The following is a 20,138-nucleotide window of genomic DNA, read 5'->3' on the forward strand; positions in this document are numbered from 1 at the left end:
CAGACAGAAAGAAATGGGGGAGGGACAGGGGGAGAAGACAGGTGTAGAAATGTCAGCACTGTCAGGTTTATCTTATCTCTGTCTACAGCCGATCCAAACTGGGGGCAGACTCCCCGCTGTGATAGCCAGTGGACTCACCACTGTGTTTAAAATGACGAGTGGGTTAGTCGGGTGGCAGAGGCAGTCACCCTTACTCACTTCTGGTAATCCATGGTTCTGCAAATCTGTGTCCAGTGCCTAAATCCACGTCCTCAAAGCGTGTCTGCGGCTCCCTGTGCCACAATAGCACCGCAACAATAAAACACAGCACTGACCAGCCTCTTTCTCTTCCTCTGTCTCCCTCGCTGCTTTTTTTTCTCTCTCGCTCTGTATTCCCTCTCTGCTTGCCGGGCGAGCAGCAGCCGACTGACAGGAGAAACAGTCACAGCAGCAGCAGCAGCAGCGCAACATCCACCCCCCTCCTCCTCCTCTTTCTCTCCTCCCTCTACCTCTCTCTCACTCGCTGGTTTGCTCACTCGACCCCCTCTGGCTCATTCACCCTCCCTTTTTTTCTTCTTCCTCCTCCAGCCTTCCCCTCCTGTCTTGTTGACTCTCTCTCTCCTCCCACTGGATGATTCACCCGCCGATCTTTTCTCCCTGTGTCTCTCTCTCTCGAACACACACACCGCAGATGCTGTTATGCTGCGCACCAATGATGAAGAACGAAAGAAAGAAAAGAGAGGCAAAGAAAGGAAACCAGAAATGAAAAAAAAAAAAGCCATATCAATTTCAGCTGCATTTGACTTGAATACAACTAGACGCCAAATATTGCAGCGGAATCAAGGACCCCCCTGCACTCACACACGCACATCCAATCACTCATAATCACATTAGCTGCTGTATTCATCCATTCACATTCAAATTTTCTTACGCACTCTAATCACACGAGGCCCACCCATGATTAAGCTGATTTCAAATTATCTGAAAAGAAGCCGTGACAGCAGGATCAGCTCAGAAAAGGGGGAGCGGGGAACACACATTTATCAGTCCCTCATACACAGTGAGAGAGGTCAGCCACTAATTACAGTTCAATTAGCTGCCAGCAGACCTCAAATGATCATCACACTCCCTACCACCTGCACCATTTTACTCCTCCGTTCAAGTCTATCACTCTTTTCCTCATTTCCTCCTTATAAGCCCCCTCTTTGCAGTTAATAGAGATGCACAGGCTATTAAGCGTTGGCATCTATATTTTTGTCTATTCGCCCCTGAAATGTGTAAAGTGTGTGTGTGTGTGTGTGTGTGTGTGCATGAGCCTGTCTCTGCTAGTGTGTCACATTGATGAGACAGTCTCAGAGAAGAGACAAAGCTCCAATCCAGGAACACGGTTAGTTCATCTCATCAAGATAGGAGTAACTCAGACTCTTCTTCATCCTCACAAATGACTCCTAGTTTCACTTTGTGTCTGCTTCTTTGTTTTCGTTGGAACTTTTGCAATCAATTCCTATATAAGACTGAATGAAGATCTGATAAGAGAGGGATGTCAACAGAGGCAGAGGACTGATATCTCATCTGTTTTTATTTCCATTAAAGGGAATCATGATGACAGCGCATAAAATAAACTTTTAGTCCACCATTACTCCTAAAGGATCGATCAAACTGTTAAAAGAAGAGTCTGGTTTTGTGTTTTAATGCACCCATCCAGGTTGCTTAACTGAAGGGAGTCGGTGTTATTGCCCTGGGTGTATTACCGTCAGTGCACTTCACTCTCTCTCGTATGCAAGCAGCAGTGCCTGCAGCCCTGATGTTATCACGTCCCAAACTGTTAAAAGAAGTATAAAAAACAAGCAGGCTGCTGGGCTACTGCCCGTTTTCCGTTACATTTGCATAAATTGGTTGACAGTCAACCAGAGGGTAAACAGGCTGCGTCCTGTTTGCTCAAATTCCACGCTCAATATATCAGAGTGGTACTTTTTAAATACTGCTAATTCTTGAACAGTCCCAAAAGCGGTACTAAGGTTTTAAAACAGCACACTCAAATCTATCTGAGCGTGTGTGTAAAACAGGAGCACAGTAGCAGACCAAAACACAGACATAAATGGGCTTTTTTATTAGCGAAGGCCATTAATTTGAAGCAGCTAGCTTTAATAAAGGGCCAATGTTAAGGTGCTTGTGCCACACTGAGGCCAGAGCTGTGTGGTGACAGTTATGAGGGGCTCTGGGGCGCTGGTAGCTGGCCAGTAGAGGGGTAAGAGGTGTAATTTAAGGCTAATAGGTGCTGTATATCTCCCTAATGAGGGATTAAGGTAAGTTAAACGAGAGTGACCGCGTACAAGGCAGGTCTGTGTTGTGCACAGATGCGCATGGGGGCTCAGGAACGCGTCAGTGCTCTTGAAAGCACGTACACACAGGAAAAGTGTGTGTTGGCAGAACACAGCTGCTAGTTTGTTTCAGGACTCCTCTCTGGCTCCACGGGTTAATCACTTTAATGTATGGCTGATGTAAACATATAATCTCACTCTTTTTTCTACTTAGCTTCTCTTTTCACACACTCACACACACAGAGCCACACACACACACACACACAGCATGCTGTCTGTGCGGGGTGTCGGACTGACCTGAGCAATCTGGCCTGACATCAGAGAAGCTGGCAGTTTGAGAGTGTGACGAGTGCCAGTGCTCAGTATTAGCCTACACATTCATAGCAGAGGAAACTCACATATTCAGTACGTCACAGATACACACGCACACACAAAGAAACTTTTAAGCAAAGGTAAGAGAAGGTAAGAGAGATACAGAGCTGAATGGCTGGACTGAAGACGGAGTGACGCAGAGAGAGAGAGAGATGGACAAACAGAGAGAAGCAGACAGGCAGACAGAAGCAGATGGTGTCTGTACTCTGCATGAGTATATTTGCTTGAACATCTCTAAACAGTTGGAAACAGACTCTCCTCTATCTGTGAGAGAGCAGCCATGTGAAGTAGCTGGTGGGACACACGTCAAAGACACTGTGTAGTGCATTATATGCATGTTAACGACATTACACAAGTTAGTGCTGGCTAGCACTGCTGCTTTGGATGTAACGATTGTATCAGAGCACCTTAGAACAGGGGTTCCCAAAGTGTGGGTCGGGACCCCCTGGGGGGTCGCGAGACATAAATGGGGGGCCGGGAGATGTCTTCCAGAATGTTTTTTTTTTAAGTTATCTAAAAATGTTTTGTTATAGTTATAATTATTATTATTTACTTTTGTTTATTTACCTTGTTTTCTTATGTTTATCTTCCCTTTTGTTTGTAGTGTTAATTATTATTATTTGTTTATTATTATTTTTTATTTTTTAAAGTAGGTTAATTCATAACAGGAAACAGAGACACATACTTATATAGGTAGGCTAATTTTCTGCAGACCAGCTAAATGAAGCCACATTAAATCACTTTGTGGGACAGTGGGGGTCGCGAGTCTTTGGCATCTATATTTTAGGGGCCGCGGGCTGAAAAGTTTGGGAACCCGTGCCTTAGAAGGGTAGTTAGGCTTTCTGACGGCAAGGTAAAGCTCAGAAAGACACTTGCATGCACATTTTAGTTTCCTAAAATTAGCAACCTTACATAGTAGAGTCTGCAAATGATTGATAGCCTAGATTTTGTGCAGGTTGCTCGACCAGTTTCTCAGCAAAGGGGACAAGCTGACCAGGATCCTCTGTACCTCACACAACCTCACCTAAAATAATGAACTATCCCTTTAAAATTTGACTAAGCAGATGGGATGCCTTCTCACGTACACCCACTCCCAGTTGGTTCCTCTTGTTTTGCCTTTTTGTGTCTTACTTTTAAAAAAAAGTTGTTGTAAAGATGAGACAAGTGTGAACTGGGTGGAAAAGTGAGAAAGACTGACAAGCGTGAGTGTGACGGATATAGAGAACAGCAGGCACCATGACAGAACAGAAGCCTTATGATGCTGCAAGTGAGGGAAAAAAGGAGAAAGAATGTGAGCATTAAATGATAACGCAGAAAACAACGAAATGAGGAAAGTGAAAAGACGAGGAGGAGGAGGAGGAGGAGGAGGAGGAGGAGGAGGAGGAGGAAGAGGACAGGACAGGGAAGGATCTCTGAATGGGAGCCAGAGGAGCAGAGGAAGCCTGTAAGACAGAGAGGGGATATCCTGCCTCACTGCCTCGCCACTCCTGCTACGTTCGCTTATGTCCGCTTACACACTAAAGCGTGGGGTCCACAGGACACCGGGATGAATACCAGACTGTGACACACATACATAGGGGAACACACACCACACTAATACAATAGCAGGGCTATTAATGTCCTGTATACACACAACCTGATACATACAGTGTACGGGGCTTCCAAGTGTGAGTCAAAGATGTATGTGTGAATGACAGAGGATGTTGTCCCACAACGGCACCTCTTTGGTGGCCACACTCAGAGCCTGATGATGCACAGGATGAGTCACTGGCTTGAGCATTTGGGAAATTCAGACACATAAAGGCTATCCGTTGCAATAGTATGAGTGTATCACTCACACTAAGTCATGGTTCTGGAGGCAGAAATGCTAATCTAACAAAAACACTATTCTCTCATGGGACGAGCGTCGCACACTCATTGTGACTCACGCACAGCTGAGAGCTGAAAACACAGAAACTGCCATCTGGGATGTATCTAAAGGAAGTCAAAGAAATGAATTTGTGTGTTTTTAGAAGGTACTGTTCTTTACAAACGCTCCCTTATAGACGAGTCAGTGTTGACATTCTCCGCTCACTTCCCAGGGGTATCCCACAATGCTGTGCTGCCTTGGCTGGTTGCCTGGTTACAGCGTGGTGTGCGTACAGCAGCAGTGGATAACATCAGCATGTTCACTTGTGTTATTGTGCTTCTATCAGCAGAAAGAACTGGAGTTAGTAAGGCATACAGCTGTTTGTCGATATAAATGTTAAGATAATAGAAGAATCTTTATTTTACAAAATATAACTGAGTGTGTTCCTGATCCCCTGTGGGTTACTCATTTAACAGGAAGATGTCCCTGTGTCATGATTACATTTCTGTGTGCAAGGGTGTGTGTCTATTCCCACAGAGACTAAGAGAGGTTACACACATGACTGACTCAAAAGCTTGACTTCTTTGGTTGGGACTTGGGAGTCACCCCCAGAGGTCAGAAAGCTTGAGTGTGTGCACTCATCCACCCGTTTACACTCCTTCTCCCCTCACTCACACTCCCATGGGCCTCCTACACTGAGGAAATGTCTCTGGGTGGATATAGAAGGAGAGGACGAGAGGAGTTGGTGGCTCTTATGTGGGTTTGTGTGATTCTTTCACTCATTAATTCTCACACACATACACATTGAAGACATTAACATTTCAGATGTCTTCACCCTGTCATCCAAGCATAATAAATAGGCCATCTCTTCATCTGTTCTAGTTGGTCTACAGAACTCTTGACTTACCAAAGTTAGGGTCAAACAAAGTGTAGGGGACCACATTAAACCCTAAATAGTGATTACTGCCCCACTCGCTGGTGATGAGTGAGCACATAATCTAGAGCACGCTTATGTCTGATCATCTTCCCAAAGCTACTAAACCACTCATCACTGTCCAAGCGCCAACTGGGCATATGTCTCTCTGATTAGATTGGCCAAAGAGGATTATGCACTCTCTAAGAGTTGATGCAGCGGGGGTTATCAAAATGCTATTCACCAGACTGTTCAGGGGCATTAGAGGGATGGCGCTTTCATACTTTCATTACAAAAGATTTGCTGACTATAGCTGTTCTCAAAGTGAACGATACAAGGCAGTTTGGAAATGTACTTCCATATGTAGGGTTTCCCTGAAAACATGTCAACATTTTCTGTGAATAGACTCAGCTAATATATTCCAATTGAATATAGAGTGACAATTCAATACTGTATCAAATAGTACTAAGTATAAAATAGGCAGCGTTTACGGCTGTTTGGGGATGAAGAGATATTCAAGTTAAAAAGTCAGTTATTAAAAGTTATTATGGTTGGGCAAAGGACGTTTGGAAAAACCTTTTCATTCAAGGGTTTGTATTTATTTTAATTATTTGAAACACTGTAGATTAATACTGAAGGCATCAAAACTATGAAAGAACATATATGGAATTATTTAATTAACAAAAAATTGTTAAACAAACCAGAATAATGTCTTACATTTTAGATTCTGTAAAGTAGCCCCCTTTTTCCTTTATGACAGCTTTGCACACTCTTGGTATTCTCTCAGTCTGCTTCATGAAATGGTCTCCTGGAATGGTTTCTAATTAACATGAGCCTTGTCAAGAGTGAGGTATCAGCATCTAACCTGAGAAAGCATGTGGAGGTCTGTAGCTAACAAACTGGTTTTATTCCAGATGAACATTTGAAACTTGTCTGTGCTTGTAGTAACTTAGTTTATATTTCATGGTATTTTTTTTAGACATGAAATAATGTTTTCTATATGAACATAACGTAGCAGAATGTAAACCAATGCATTCTTGACTGAACTCATGCTTTGTGAAAATACGTTTTGAGATATTTTAAAAAGTACTTTGTATACTTAAGTATTTTGAATTACTCCAGGACTTTAACTCCAGTAATAATTTGACAGAGCAACTTTCACTGGTATTGGAGTAATATTTGACCAGAAGGATCTACACTTTGACTTAAGTAATGAAGCTGTGTACTTTGTCCACCACTGTGCATAACATATCATACTAAGAATAAATTAAAGGAATTGGGGCCAGGATGCATTTACTATAGCTGAGAGCAAGTTGACTAATGGCCACCGGGCAAAATGTATGGCTCACTTTGAGAAACTCGTCATCTTTGTTCCAGTTTATTTACAAAAACATCAATCCAACATCTGGAAAATATAGTTCTCTTTATTTTCCATGTGTATCTAATGTTTTATACTGCTCAAAAGAGGTGTTAGTCATGACCTCCTCTATGTTTTAATGGTTTTGTACAGTATATGTGTATGTGAGTGAGACAAAGACCATAGGGACTATCAGACCGTACCCTCACCGGGAGATGAAAAATGATACAGTCTACACATCGCATTTATCATTCAAACACCATCTGTGTTCTGTCACACATGCACACATACACACACATGCTCAGCCAGGAACGCAAGCTCAAATACACCTCTCCAGAGAGATTCAAGGTCAGGAGGTCTGCGGTCTAATTGAAAGACCACATGGTGCTACAGTCACATTAGATGTTCATGTCTTTATTAGAGTCACATAGAAGACGTAAGAGATAATTATGTTACAGAAGATGCCACTAAGTGAATTTAAATATATGGAGAACATTGAATTTAAGAATAAAACTCTAAAATTAAGCTTTCAAAATGTATTTCTCTAAATTGTAATCTGTTTTTTTATCACTCCACACACATTTGTTCTTTGTTCTCTTTTCTCCTAACAAAACAAAATCCATCAACCTACTGACCTTATCAGTTCCCGTCTTTTCAAGTCTCACTCCTTCTCTCTTCCTTCCCTCCAAACTTCGCCTTCCTCCCCGTTTCCCTCCCTTCCTTGGCTCCCTAAATTACAGTTATTATGGTGTCAGCCCACCCTCCATGTAAATGCAGCTTCAGAGGAGTCTAAGACCCTTCAGTTCTGTTTCTAACGCCTTTTAGGGACCAATTACAAGGCCACAACCACAGCTGCAAGACAGCTCGGGGCCTTAAAAGACCAGGGGTCTCATTTATAAAGTTGCTTACGCACAAAACGGGGCCTGAAATTGGCATACGCCAGTTTTCACGCCAAGTTTGTGATTTATAAAAACAAACAAACAACAAACAAAAAGCAAACTCTGACCCCGGCGTACGCTCATTTTAGATGCAGGGGGAAATTGGCGACGCAGGTGGTGAGAGGGAGAACTGAAGTCAGATTATATTTTAATGCCTTTTACACATTTCATTACAAATAAAACCTTGAAAATAGAAAATGTAATGAGTTTTCTGCCCTTCTTTGTTGCCAGACTTAGGGTTAGTGAACAGTTAATTATCAAAAGCATCAGTAGCAGTAGGATAATTCATAAATGCACAGGAAACACAGCAACAGTCTCATATAGGTGGGCTAATTTTTTGCAGACCAGATAAATGAATCCAATTTAAATCACTTCGAGGGACAGTGGGGGTCACGAGTCTTTGGCACCTATATTTTGGGGGTCGCGGGCTGAAAAGTTTGGGAACCCCTGTCCTAGCACACCATCTTTCCAATTAGGGTTGTGTTTAAAAAGGTCACCCTGCCCAGTACACACAGGGAAACCTTGTAGCATCAATAAAACTGAAAATCAGCACTGTAAACTCAGTGTCATTGTCAGTTTCAGATTAAATGAACAGGGTTACTGCCAATCAAATAAAAATAAATAGCTGTCCTACAACTTTATTACTGCCTTGTCAGAAGTGAACAAGCTAGTAGAGATTTTGTCACCGTGACTATCTTTTGGCTGCACATTTCAACGCTGGACATTTGAGCCCCTCACATCCCAATGACACCACATCAAAGAGGATGATTCACTAACCCACTGATAAAGTCACATCAAGCTCGTCCACATCCCTCGACTCACGCTGACCACCACAATGCATGACTAGAGCTGTGGGTGCAGAGATAACCGTTACTCAAAAGGACAGGGAGGGAGGGAGGGAGGGTCATGATGGGACTGTGGCTTTTTTAGGTCAATGAAACTGGAGAGGAGTAATGAAGGGGGAAGGTACTGCATGAGATAGAAGGATATAGGAGAAAGTTGAAACTTCTTGACAGCTCTTGGGTGAAGCTGGGATCAATGAGTATGTAATATATACTGGCAGAATGTAGAGGAGCACCCCATTTCATCCCATTACTTACTCACATCAGTCCCTGTCATCTTCCTTCATCATTAACATGAGGAGCTGATCTCTTTTTTAATCTCTTCATAAAGGAACCACTGCAGTCAGCAAAGCCCCAGGCTGACACTCAGACAAAAAACATACACACACTTACACACAACTGCACTACCTTCAGCCATGCCTTTTCTACTTACGAAATGGTTGACCCCTTGTATTCACTACGTCTTTAATTTCGACAAAGGGACCCAAAGGTATGCCGCTGGCTTGATTTTCCTGACACCACTTAAAAGTCAGCCTGAATAAATGCTCTTAGTTGCATTAGGCTAGACTTCACAGCCTAAACACACAGCATTGAGTATAGGCTATCACCAGTTATTGCCCCGAACTCCTAACACAATCTGCTGGAACCCAAAAATATCTACTAGCAGGGTCCACTTCTGGTTGTGGCTGGGGAGAATGCACAGGAATTGGGGGCCCGAGTAACACCTTGGGGATCAACGGGGGGAAGCAGGGGGAGATCTCTGCCATCACTCTATCATCAGGGGATGAATTGAGGTTAAAGGAGCGAAACATGGATGGCTGGTGGTCCACAGCTGATTAGGTCCATGTGGGTGTTCAGTGATGCTTCCCCAGGCGGAAGCCCCCATACACCTGGAAGGATGCCTGTACACAAAGGGCACTGTTGAGCCCAGCAGGTAGACCACCAACCTATTTTTTAGTCTGAATAAGTGCAATTCGACAAAGAGTTCCGGGGTCTTTTAGCCCCCAGAACTACTTTCCCCGGAACTGAAGGTTCCTGTGCCCCCATTGTTGTCTGCATTTCGATCACGGGCGGAAGTCCCGGGCGGATTGTGCAAATCAGGCCAGTGACGTATGGAAAAAAATGTATAGTAAATAATATTTTGAAATATTAATAAAAAACTAAATTAGTATACATTCCCAGGAACTCCCTCTGTGTTTCAACAACTGTGTAAACTCCTCAAATACCGTTACGTTCAGCCGAAAGTCCCATGACCTTTGAAAAGTACTACCCCCCAAGCAGGGGCTTTTCAGGGGGGGAGATTAACTACCCCTGAACTAAATTTAGACCCTGGTCCCTAGTTCCTGCGGTCGAGAAACACCTAATTTTTTTGAATCGTGTCGCATTGAGGGGTGCTTAATACCAAAGAACTAATGACTCTCGACTTGGCAAGAAAGGTACAAACTAAGTAATGTTGTCTTGGTGTGTGTGAGTGTGTCTAACCTGGTATTAGGTCATCACAGCAGACTTCTATGGATCCAGATGAGCAGTCACTCAGGTCATCAACTGAATAATCACACTCAAACTCCTGCACCCTGTTGAAAAAAATCCCCCAGAGACATACAGTGAATCACATGTCTGGTAATGTGAAAATCAATAATGCTATTTGTGATCACACAGGCTGATATGTATGAGAGTAGAATTATGTGATTGATTTCAGAAACAAGAAATGTGTGCATATCACACTGCAAACAATTACAATACTGTGAAGGTAAAAGAAGCTCAAGAATTAAAGCACTTGTCTTGAACTTTCAAATTTTCACCCTTTAAATGCTTTGATTTATTCCTCACAGATTGATTTATTCTACTGAAACACCAGACACAACACACCTCTCAGCAACACACATCAGACACAGGAACACTTAGGTTTTGTGTGTGTGTGTGTGTGTGTGTGTGTGTGTGTGTGTGTGTGTGTGTGTGTGTGTGTGTGTGTGTGTGTGTGTGTGTGTGTGTGTGTGTGTGTGTATGTGTGTGTGTGTGTGTGTGTGTGAGAGACAGAGAGGCAGAGAGAGAGAGAGAGAGAGAGAGAGAACAATAAATTGAGTCAGCCCAGAGGCGGTCAAGAGGACACTTTAACAATCAACTCTGCTCCAGAAAACACCAAGCGAGTGTGCATGTGTGTGTATCCTTGCACACACACATGTATTGCTGGAAGTGATAGAGAGAAATTAGGTTGGGTTGGCCACCACAACCCTCTAGGGCTCTAGTATTATGAGTGCAAGTCAAAGTGTGTACGTGTGTGTGTGAGGGGAGAGGGTAAGTAAAGCTCTAACAGGGGTTGGAGTGGTTTGGTATAATATAATACAGAGAAAAGGGTTCGAAAGTGGGCAAGAGTAATTGGGTGATCTTGATCTTGATCTTGCGTGCGTGCGTGCGTGCGTGCGTGCGTGCGTGCGTGCGTGCGTGCGTGCGTGCGTGCGTGCGTGCGTGCGTGCGTGCGTGCGTGCGTGCGTGCGTGCATGTGCGTGCATGGGCGTGCATGGGCGTGTGTGTTTGTGTGTTTATGTGCAATCCACTTACCTGTAGCTGAAAGGAGCCACAGTAGCCATGTTGACTCTGGGTGTGTGTGTCTCTGTGGATGTGGCCTCCACGTCAAGGCTGTGATCCTGCATATTGACAGCCACTTTAGACTTCACTGGCATGGTGAAATTGATCATTGGCAGCGGCATGGGGAAAGGAGAGGAGGCGGGGCTACTATCCTCAGGGGTACCCATCTCCTCATCTGATTGGCTGGTGGAGTCACAGTGACCTCTAGTTGTGTGTTCATATCTCATCTCTGTGAGACAGGGGTGGAGGTTACTTATGTTTAACCCCATGGACTTGGGTAGTTGATTCTCTGGGGGTTCTTCCTCTCTTGGAGGCAAGGCCTCACTTGTTGATACGGACACATTGGAGTTGTCCCCTTTTCTGAACTGGAGTGGCGGTTGCAGGTTGCTGTTGCAAGCTCCCATTGTTTGGTTCTGATTGGTGAAAGCATTACTGTTGCGATTTCCATCATGTGGAAGCTGTGAGGAGATGTGAGGTGAAGGTTTTGCTAGATCCAGTGTGTCTTTCGAGTAAGCTGGCAGCACCCTGCGCTGGTTTGATGGGCTGCTGTAGGCAGAGCGGGACACCTGGGGAGCAGGGAGAGCGCCCGTCCGCTTGAAAAGCTGACTTTTCAGGCCGGGGTCCCTGGAGAGAGGCCCGGGGATGCTGGAGCTCCTTGGGCAAAGTAAGGGAGAATGCAAGGGTGTGTGTGTGGGAGTATGCGTGGGTGTCTGTTTGGGGGTCCGTGTTGAGGGCCTGGGCAGGTCAGTAGCCCGACGGTGGGTATCTGCTTTGGGGGAAGACGGCAACAGGCTGCGTGGGAGGGGGATTCCTGACGAGGCGAGAGCCCGGGGGGCTGTCTTCACATTGACTCCCCCACTCATACTGGAAGGAGAAACACAAGAACAGAGATGAATATAATGAGTTAAAAAAGCTTGATTCCAAAGTCTGGAATCACATTTTGTCTCAAATCATAACAAAAAAAAAATCCTAAAAAGAAATTAGTTTATCCATTTTATGGTTGAGTACCCAGCATCATAGTCTAATTCATGATCTAATCTAATCAAGTAAAGTAGAACTTGCTGTTCTGAATGCAGAAGTAGTTTAACATCCATGCCATGCAACCATGTGAATGAAGCACATATGACAAGCTGAGTCATGGTAAACCACGAGTTGAGCTTATTTTCAGTAAGGCATGCAGCGTCCGCGCAATCCAATTTGCCTGCTGGGAGTTCAAAACACAAAAACAGCTTCACACACACAGACAAGCGCTCACAGCAAACATCGACCAGCTGCTACAGAGCGATACACTCCAAAATAACTGATTCTCTCCGTATAATGGATTAAAACACACACTCCCGATGACTCCCATGGACACACACTGTTGCCGAAAACACAAAGCTGTCTTACATTTCAGAGGTGTGTGTGTTGGATTGTCCTCACCTGAGTTGCTCTCATTCCAGATATTCACATTTTTTGTTACCCTCTCAGAAAACACAACGCTCCTGCCAGGAAAGTCAGCCCTGATGATCTGTGTGCCTTTTCTGTTGTTCTCAAACCTCAGCGAACATTGCTCATGAGAAACATATCGTGTAATGTCATATAATTTTAACCACCCCACTCTGAGAGGAAGGAGAGCGGGAGGCTGTGAGGGTGGAAGAAAAAAGGCGGTAGGGAGGGGAAAAGGGAGGAATGAGCACGTGGAGAAAGAGAGGGATCACGGCATCTAAGGGAAACTGCTAAAACTGATAACATTTTAAGACACACTGCTGTCTTTAATTTACCTTTTGGGTTCAAACTATTTATGGGGAAGAGGGGAGAATGAGGGGAGTGAGGTAAAGCAGATTCCCTTGGTTTTAAAAATGCTTGTTTTTTTTCTCTGATATCTTGTGAATGATTTTCACTCTCAATTACTGATTTTTTGTGCCAGAAGTTGTAATTAAATATGCTATAAAGGGCAGATTAATGGTACAGTGTACAGATTATTGTTATTTGACCCTAAACCGTGATTACAAATTATCTGAATATCTGTACAGTGTCAGAGATACAAAACAAAGACGTATCGTGACCAAATACAGGCTGAGTGACCACCAGCTAGCTGTGGAGACAGGGAGACACAGGCAGACATGGCTGCCCAGAGAGGAGCGTTTATGTCCTCACTGCTCTACAGGGGACATAGAGACAAAGATGCACTTCCTCCTCCACTGTAGCAAGTTCTCTTTACTAAGAGATTCCCACTACAGGGAAATTACTAAAATGGTAACAAACTTCCCAACAATAACCCCAGAAGAGAAACTGTCAGTTCTCCTGGGGGAAGGGTCAGCAGCTCCTCTGGCTGCTAAATATGTGTCTGCCTGTCACAGACTGAGGGACACACCATCCCATAATATCTGATTTTGGGTGAAGGTTTTATGAGCATACCGCATCAAGTGAGGACATTGAGATATGCTGTATGACACCATATGAGTGACACCATTGCTCATTAATGCGTATAAAATATGTAATATATATAATATGTAATGAATATAATAATGAATATATGTGGAATGAATATATGTGGAATGTATGTGTATAAATCTTATGTGCTTTGGCAACATGTCTTTGTTCATGCCAATAAAGCAAATTGAAATTGAATTGAATTGACTGTAAGTCTGAAATATGCCTCAGCAAAAGTATATGACTTTCTCTATCAGTACAGTAAACAAATCATGTGTGTGTTGTAGTCCAGATGTAGACGAGCAGGTCAACAGCTGTTCTAACATTCAACATGGATATAAACACATATACATACTGAGACATGTGCTGTATATCCTCTTTTCTGTTTGACTGTCTACGTCTTGTGCAGATCTGTCTTTTTGGAGCCATCCAGAAAAAAATGTACATTATAATTAATTTTTTTCTCTCAAATATACAGATTTAACGCTGAGCCCTACTTGCCCTTTTTAAATAGCAGACATTCAGCTGCCAGCAGACTTCTTGGGAAGCCGTCTTTAGTAAAGCGGAGATGTATCAAATTAAACCGTCAAAGTCACAAGGATAAAATGTGGGATTATTTGACAGCAAATCCAATCGCAATATTGCACACAGTGTAATGTGGATCACACAAACACACACACAAACACACACATCTTCCGGAAGTCTGGGCAGACAGTCTGTCTTTTCAGAATCCCTGCAGAGGAAAGAGTTTGACTGTTTCAGCTCAAAAACTCAACACATATCCTCCCAAACCCTGAAAGTTTAAAATCAAGGACAGATAGCTTTTATGTTGGAAAAGTTTCCTTCATGTACATGCAGAAGAAAGATTTGGGTATTTTTCCAAGAGCTGGTTCTGTATCATAGATGACTCATGCTGATGAAGATCTGCACAGCAGCACATGGCAGCAGTGATGCAGCAGAAGGTAAACAGAGACAGATGCGATCATCCATCCTCATTTCTCTCCCTGAATTCCTCCCTGTCCTCCTCATCTCTGTATCCGTCTCACTCCTCTTCTTTCCCTCTATCTCTCAGGAGGCCGAGTCACTAATAAGCATCAGAATTTTCACACATACGGTGATGTTTGTTACTGGTGTGAGGTATGATCCCTGTGTCATGTGTCAACTCCATACAGGCGAGCTCAATCTGTTACATAGGAGCATTTACAGTAATGCCATTGTTGATTTAGTGGACACTTTCATGGAAGGTCAAATTGCTCGGTCGTGACTTGTCCAGTTTCCGAAATTAGAAGAAGAACAAACACGCAAGTAATCAAATTACTGTCTTGGTTTTGGCTGTTGTGGGTTTGTGGTTAGAGTCTGCTCCTAAGGCTGAATTAGCAGTTAGGGCTGCATTTAGGATTTCTATTTATTTATCTGTCTGTGATTGCTCTCAAAGAACAACTAATCAGGTTGTCCATAAAAAAAATCAGGACACAGTAAATGGATCAGGGTTTCCAGGTCAAGGTAAGGTCTTTGTTACGATTGATTTGAATTAATATCCACAGAAAGCACTCAGAATCAAATTACATATGAATGCAAAACAAAGAAAGGCAGCATTTTAAAATGAGTAATCAATTCTCAACATATCCACTCTCTAATTAGAGTGAGGAGTAGGACTGAACGATACAGGAGGTCCCTTCTATCAGCTGCTGTCAGACTGTTTAATGGTGAGGAATCAAAATATGCAGGAACAGTTATGTATGCTCATATTTGTTCATACATCACTCATCACTATCTCTCTCTTATTCTCCTCTATTCCTCTTTCAAACCCAACCCGGTCGAGGCAGATGGCTGTCTATCATGAGTCCGGTTCTGCCTGAGGTTTCTGCCTGTTAAAGGAAGTTTTTCTTTGCCCCTGTAAGTAGCTAAATACTGCGAGGTGCAATGCTCATGGTGGAGTCTTATCCTGTCTTTGTGTTGGGTCTTTGTTAATAATTTATATATAGTATGGTCTAGACCTGCTATGCTTGTAAAAGTGTCTAGAGATAACGTTTGTTGTGATTTGGCGCTATACGAATAAAGACTGATTGATTGATACATTTGTACACATGTTTATCCACTGTAGATATTTGTTTGTTTATTTGTTCTAACATTTTAAGACATTTAAACCTACATTTTTTTAACTCTGGATCTTCTTAGAACTCTTTCATTGTCTCATTTGTAAATGGTAGTCTGTTTTAGAGACTTATAGAGACGTATTTCATGAATACATCACTGTTTCTGCAATTTGTAAAGTGTGTAAGTGAAAAGAAGTACAGCAGATTTAGAGAACATATGGACTTTTCTTTAAGAAAAAAACATGGCTTTGAATTAAAAACATGTAGACGAGTCATTTACAGTGTTAATGTGTTGATAATGAAATTAAATTAATAAATATATATTTTTAAAAGCAAACTCAAGACCTACCTTTTTAGTCTCGCTTTTAATTGAGTTTTATCCTTAACAGTTGTATTTATTTATTTATCTATTCATTTATTTATCATCTAGTTCAAATTTTAGTAACTTTTTTTCTACTTTATTTATCTATGTCCTTATTTATTTATTTATTTGAAGTATAGCATCTTATGTTCTTTTAATGGATTCATATTTTAGTGTTTTATTATCTTAGAAATGTATTTCATTTCGGTGTTTTTTTTTTCCTGTGTTGAGTTTTAACATCTTATTTTACCTCCAATGTTTCCTCATTAAGATATCATGAGAGCGTTTCCTCAGTTCGGTCAGAAACTACTTTTTTATTTTTTATTTATTTATTTGTTTTTACTGTTTTTATTACTATTGTTGCATATATTGTGTTCTTAACCTCAGGATTGTGGGGTGGTTTTGGGGTCGGAGCTAGGGGTGGATCTTTTTCTTAATTGATTCTATTTTAGGTTGTTTTTATGTACAGCACTCTGTGTTACAATGTCATTGTATGAAAAGCGCTTTATAAATAAAGTCTGATTGATTGATTGATAATTAGGAGGGAAAATACTTGTACTATTGTGGAGCAAGATCTCTCAGTAACAAGGATGGTGCTGACACCTGCTGGATAATGTGTGTAACGGCAACGTTAGGAGTGAAGGTTATTTCTTTCCTTTCCTGTGTCCAATTTTTCCCTAAATCGAAACAGTAAATTTCATGAGATGATTTAAAACACCTTATACTTTAAAATAAATCAGATTTTTTACTCTTATATAAAGAGAGAAAGCTAGAAGCCCACATTAGATGCCTCCCGTAATCACATCACAGTGTTTTAACTCCTCTGTCCCATGACACTCACCCAGAGTAAGTTTGTGAGCCTCTTATCAAAGACACATACATACCCTCTCTCTCTCAGACAAACAGAAACACTGAACCTCTCCCTTGTGATGAGAACCCTCTGACTCATCACAAAATCAATAAATGAGGTGGTAACACAGGCCTCTCTGTCTGCCGGCTGAAGGACATTAGAAGCCGTCTGTGTGTTTGTGCGTGTGTCACCCAATCTGGAAAGTGAACGATAAATGAATCTAATTACCTTCCTAATGACTACAACTGAAAATACAGCGATGAAACGCTGTCGTTTATCATCTCACAGTGAAACAGTGACACACAGTGGTGCAAAAACAGTCAAATCTGCAGTAAGGAGTCCTAAAAAGGCAGAATTTTCTCATCAGAAAGTTAGAAGAGAATAAAAAAGAACATTTTGAAAAGAAGAACAGCTTATTACGAGATGTCACGTCCCAGATCTGCTCTCGCACATGAAGTCTTACCTGTCAGTGGGGTCCTTCAGTGAGCCGTTCAATGAGCGCACAGAGCCGGCAGGAGGGAGGTCACACTTCCACGAACGTCCCAGGAACAATGGGGTGTTTTTTCCTGGATCACTGTTGCATCCTCACCGCTGCCATCTCATTGGTCCGCAGCGCCTCGCCATTCATCGAGACAGGAAGCTGTGACAAACAGGAACAATGTTTTCAGCCAATCGGGGCATCAATTCCAATGTGACTCATTTTCAAAGTCACTTTCTTTGATAAAATCAGTGTTCTCATCTTCTGGCTGAAAAACGTCACATCAGATGCACAAAAAAAAAGCCTTTTTGAACAATGAACTGAAGTCTGTTTATGTTATGATGAGTCAGTAACCAAAATGGAAATGTTCTTGGCCAACGCTGACCTGCAATGACACACATGCTGTCATACTCAGAGATGCCACATCATAAAGTTTAAGCCCTTGTGTTTCTCCTGCACATGAACACAGTAAAACCGTTTTATGGGTTTGGTTGAGACTTCGTCAGAGTGTATTTTTGAGGGAAGCATAAAAAAGCGTCCTGAGTTCATTCATGTTGTGAGGTTTTTAAATCTACGACAGGAGAGCTTCACCATGTTGAAAAGTTGAAGATTTCTAGACTGGTTCTGAATCATCCAAGTTTGGGAAATCATTTCTGTCTGACACAGCGCGTCCACTCTCTGTGGCGCTCATTATGGCAGCACTGACAGACAAACACAAGTAACCACACATAAACTAAACAAGGCAGAACATAATCAAACTACCAACCGCATAAACACTAACACGTGTGCACTAACTGTTTCTTTTTCCAATCTGGCTCACTACTACGACTCTTATCCACATCATCCAGCAGCACTCTGGACACACTATAGGATGTCTTTTTTAACATGCTGCACATGAGTCATACAGACAGTGCTGACTCAGGCTGATCACATCATGTTAGCACTGGTTACAGTATACACCCCCCACCCCATCACCCCCTCTTTTCATCCCACTTAAGCTCTTCCTTTTCTATCTGTTAACCTCTCTCTAGCACTATACTGTCATCCTGACTCTACACTGTGCTGATTTTGACATCACCCTGAATGTTATCATTATTTATCCATTTCTAGAAACTGGCATTCATAGTTCACAGAGAAACACTAACGAAATGCAGTGACAGTCAGCATCAACAGCTATATCAAATAAATGTCAAAAGGACCACAAGGCAGCACTCACCCTCTGCGAGCATCGGGACACAAAGCAGCGAGTGAGTTTGCGTCTGATCTGTATGCTGCGGAGTGCGTCTCCCTCAGTCCTTCGCCTTTGCCTCTTTCTACTTTTGCCTGGCAGGTCTCTGAGCTGCCAGCATGTGTAGCTGTGTGTGTGTCTTTCTCTCTGTCTGTCATTTCACTCCTCTATCACGTCATGCCGCTGGGCTGCTGCCGCAGTACGCCTGCAGCCGTATCCCCGCCCCTCTCCCTCTGTTTTTTTTTTTTCCTCCCCCTCATCACAATCCCTATCGCTCTCTCTCACTCTCCTTCCCTCGGTAATGGACCTGTTGGCTGTGCTCCCTCCCTCTCCGGGGTGAAATATAAGCCAAGCAAAAGCAGAGACAGGCTGGTCCATTAGCTGGATGAGGGTGGGTTGTGTGTGTGTGTGTGTGTGTGTGTGTGTGTGTGTGTGTGTGTGTGTGTGTGTGTGTGTGTGTGTGTGTGTGTGTGTGTGTGTGTGTGTTAGTGGGTACTCATATATGACCATGAGTAATATGCGGTAATTAAGCACATGTAGCCACAATAGTGAAAACCCACACCCACATTCTAGTTTTCAAAGTCTACTGGCTGGTCACAGAAAGCAGGTTAGAAAGTGGATTATAAAAACAATGCATGCTAAAGATAGAGCCAATGACGACAAATGAAAATGCATCAATACACACAATCACACACACATCTTGCGTCTATGTATCTGTGTCTGTAGGCAGCTCGCATGCCTGCCTGCATGAGGAGCATCCTGAAGGAGGAACAGGCAGTCCATCACGCCTCTAATTCGTTCCTCTCCTCTAATGAAAAAGAAAGAGGGATGGAGAGGAAAAAGGGGTTTAAACAATGGAGAAATCCACGTGGACCAAGTAAACCATCTCCTAACGACGTTTCCCGCAGCTGACCTTGAACTTCTTCTCCTCCTCTCTTGTCTGTCCATCCTCATAAAGCACAGACTGTAAAAATCTCATCACATGCAGCCCGTCCAAATCCAGTTTACACACAGAAAGGGAAATGTTGTTATAGTGAAGGAAGCAGTGAGACAAACTGTTAGGACCTGCAGTGTTTGTGTGTGTTATCCAAGTCATTTATCAAAGAAGGAGGTGTGAAAAGATCTCACACATCATAGTAATCACAAGACAGGCTCCAACGACATCATTAAAGTCCCATTTTGACAACTGAACGACAGATTTTTCTCAGTATTTGTTTGTTGTTCTGGTCAAAAAGAAATCTGGCTACTCTGATTGTTGTTTCTCTCCTCGGCCACTTTCAGTTTCTCTCTGTGTGTGTACTCTCAGTCTTTCCTCTCAGTCTTTCCTCTCCTCTCACGTTTCTGCTGCGCTGGCTTACAGTACGACACACTGACTGGAAGGACAGTGCTGAATATTTCATGAAGATGCCACAACACAAAAAAATGTCTGTAATGCTCACTTTTTATAGTGTGCGTTTTGCAACTCCAGCGTTTTTAATCCTGGGAGTTTCTATTTGTTATTCTTGTATGGTGTTCCCGTGTGGGATCAATCATTTGACTGATGGGTCTGCAGG

At 42.7% G+C, this 20,138-nt stretch overlaps 1 protein-coding gene across 3 annotated transcripts in view; it reads right to left on the minus strand.

Annotated features, from left to right (window-relative positions):
• The window catches only part of LOC117821356 (neuron navigator 1-like), a 126,935-nt gene that overhangs the window by 86,808 nt on the left and 19,989 nt on the right, over positions 1-20,138 (minus strand). The window contains exons 4-6 of one of the 3 annotated variants that reach the window (XM_034695561.1): positions 17,343-17,519; positions 11,131-12,021; positions 10,054-10,145 (exon numbers count right to left, since the gene is read on the minus strand). In XM_034695561.1, the coding sequence (XP_034551452.1) occupies positions 10,054-10,145; positions 11,131-12,020 (982 nt within the window). In that variant the 5' untranslated portion in view covers position 12,021; positions 17,343-17,519. Of the gene's footprint in view, positions 1-138; positions 164-198; positions 489-10,053; positions 10,146-11,130; positions 12,022-17,342; positions 17,520-20,138 lie in introns of those variants that run through there. The other 2 variants (XM_034695563.1, XM_034695562.1) reach the window with 2 other exon arrangements.

This window comes from Notolabrus celidotus, chromosome 11 (assembly GCF_009762535.1).
Source record: "Notolabrus celidotus isolate fNotCel1 chromosome 11, fNotCel1.pri, whole genome shotgun sequence".
NCBI classification, from domain to species: domain Eukaryota; kingdom Metazoa; phylum Chordata; class Actinopteri; order Labriformes; family Labridae; genus Notolabrus; species Notolabrus celidotus.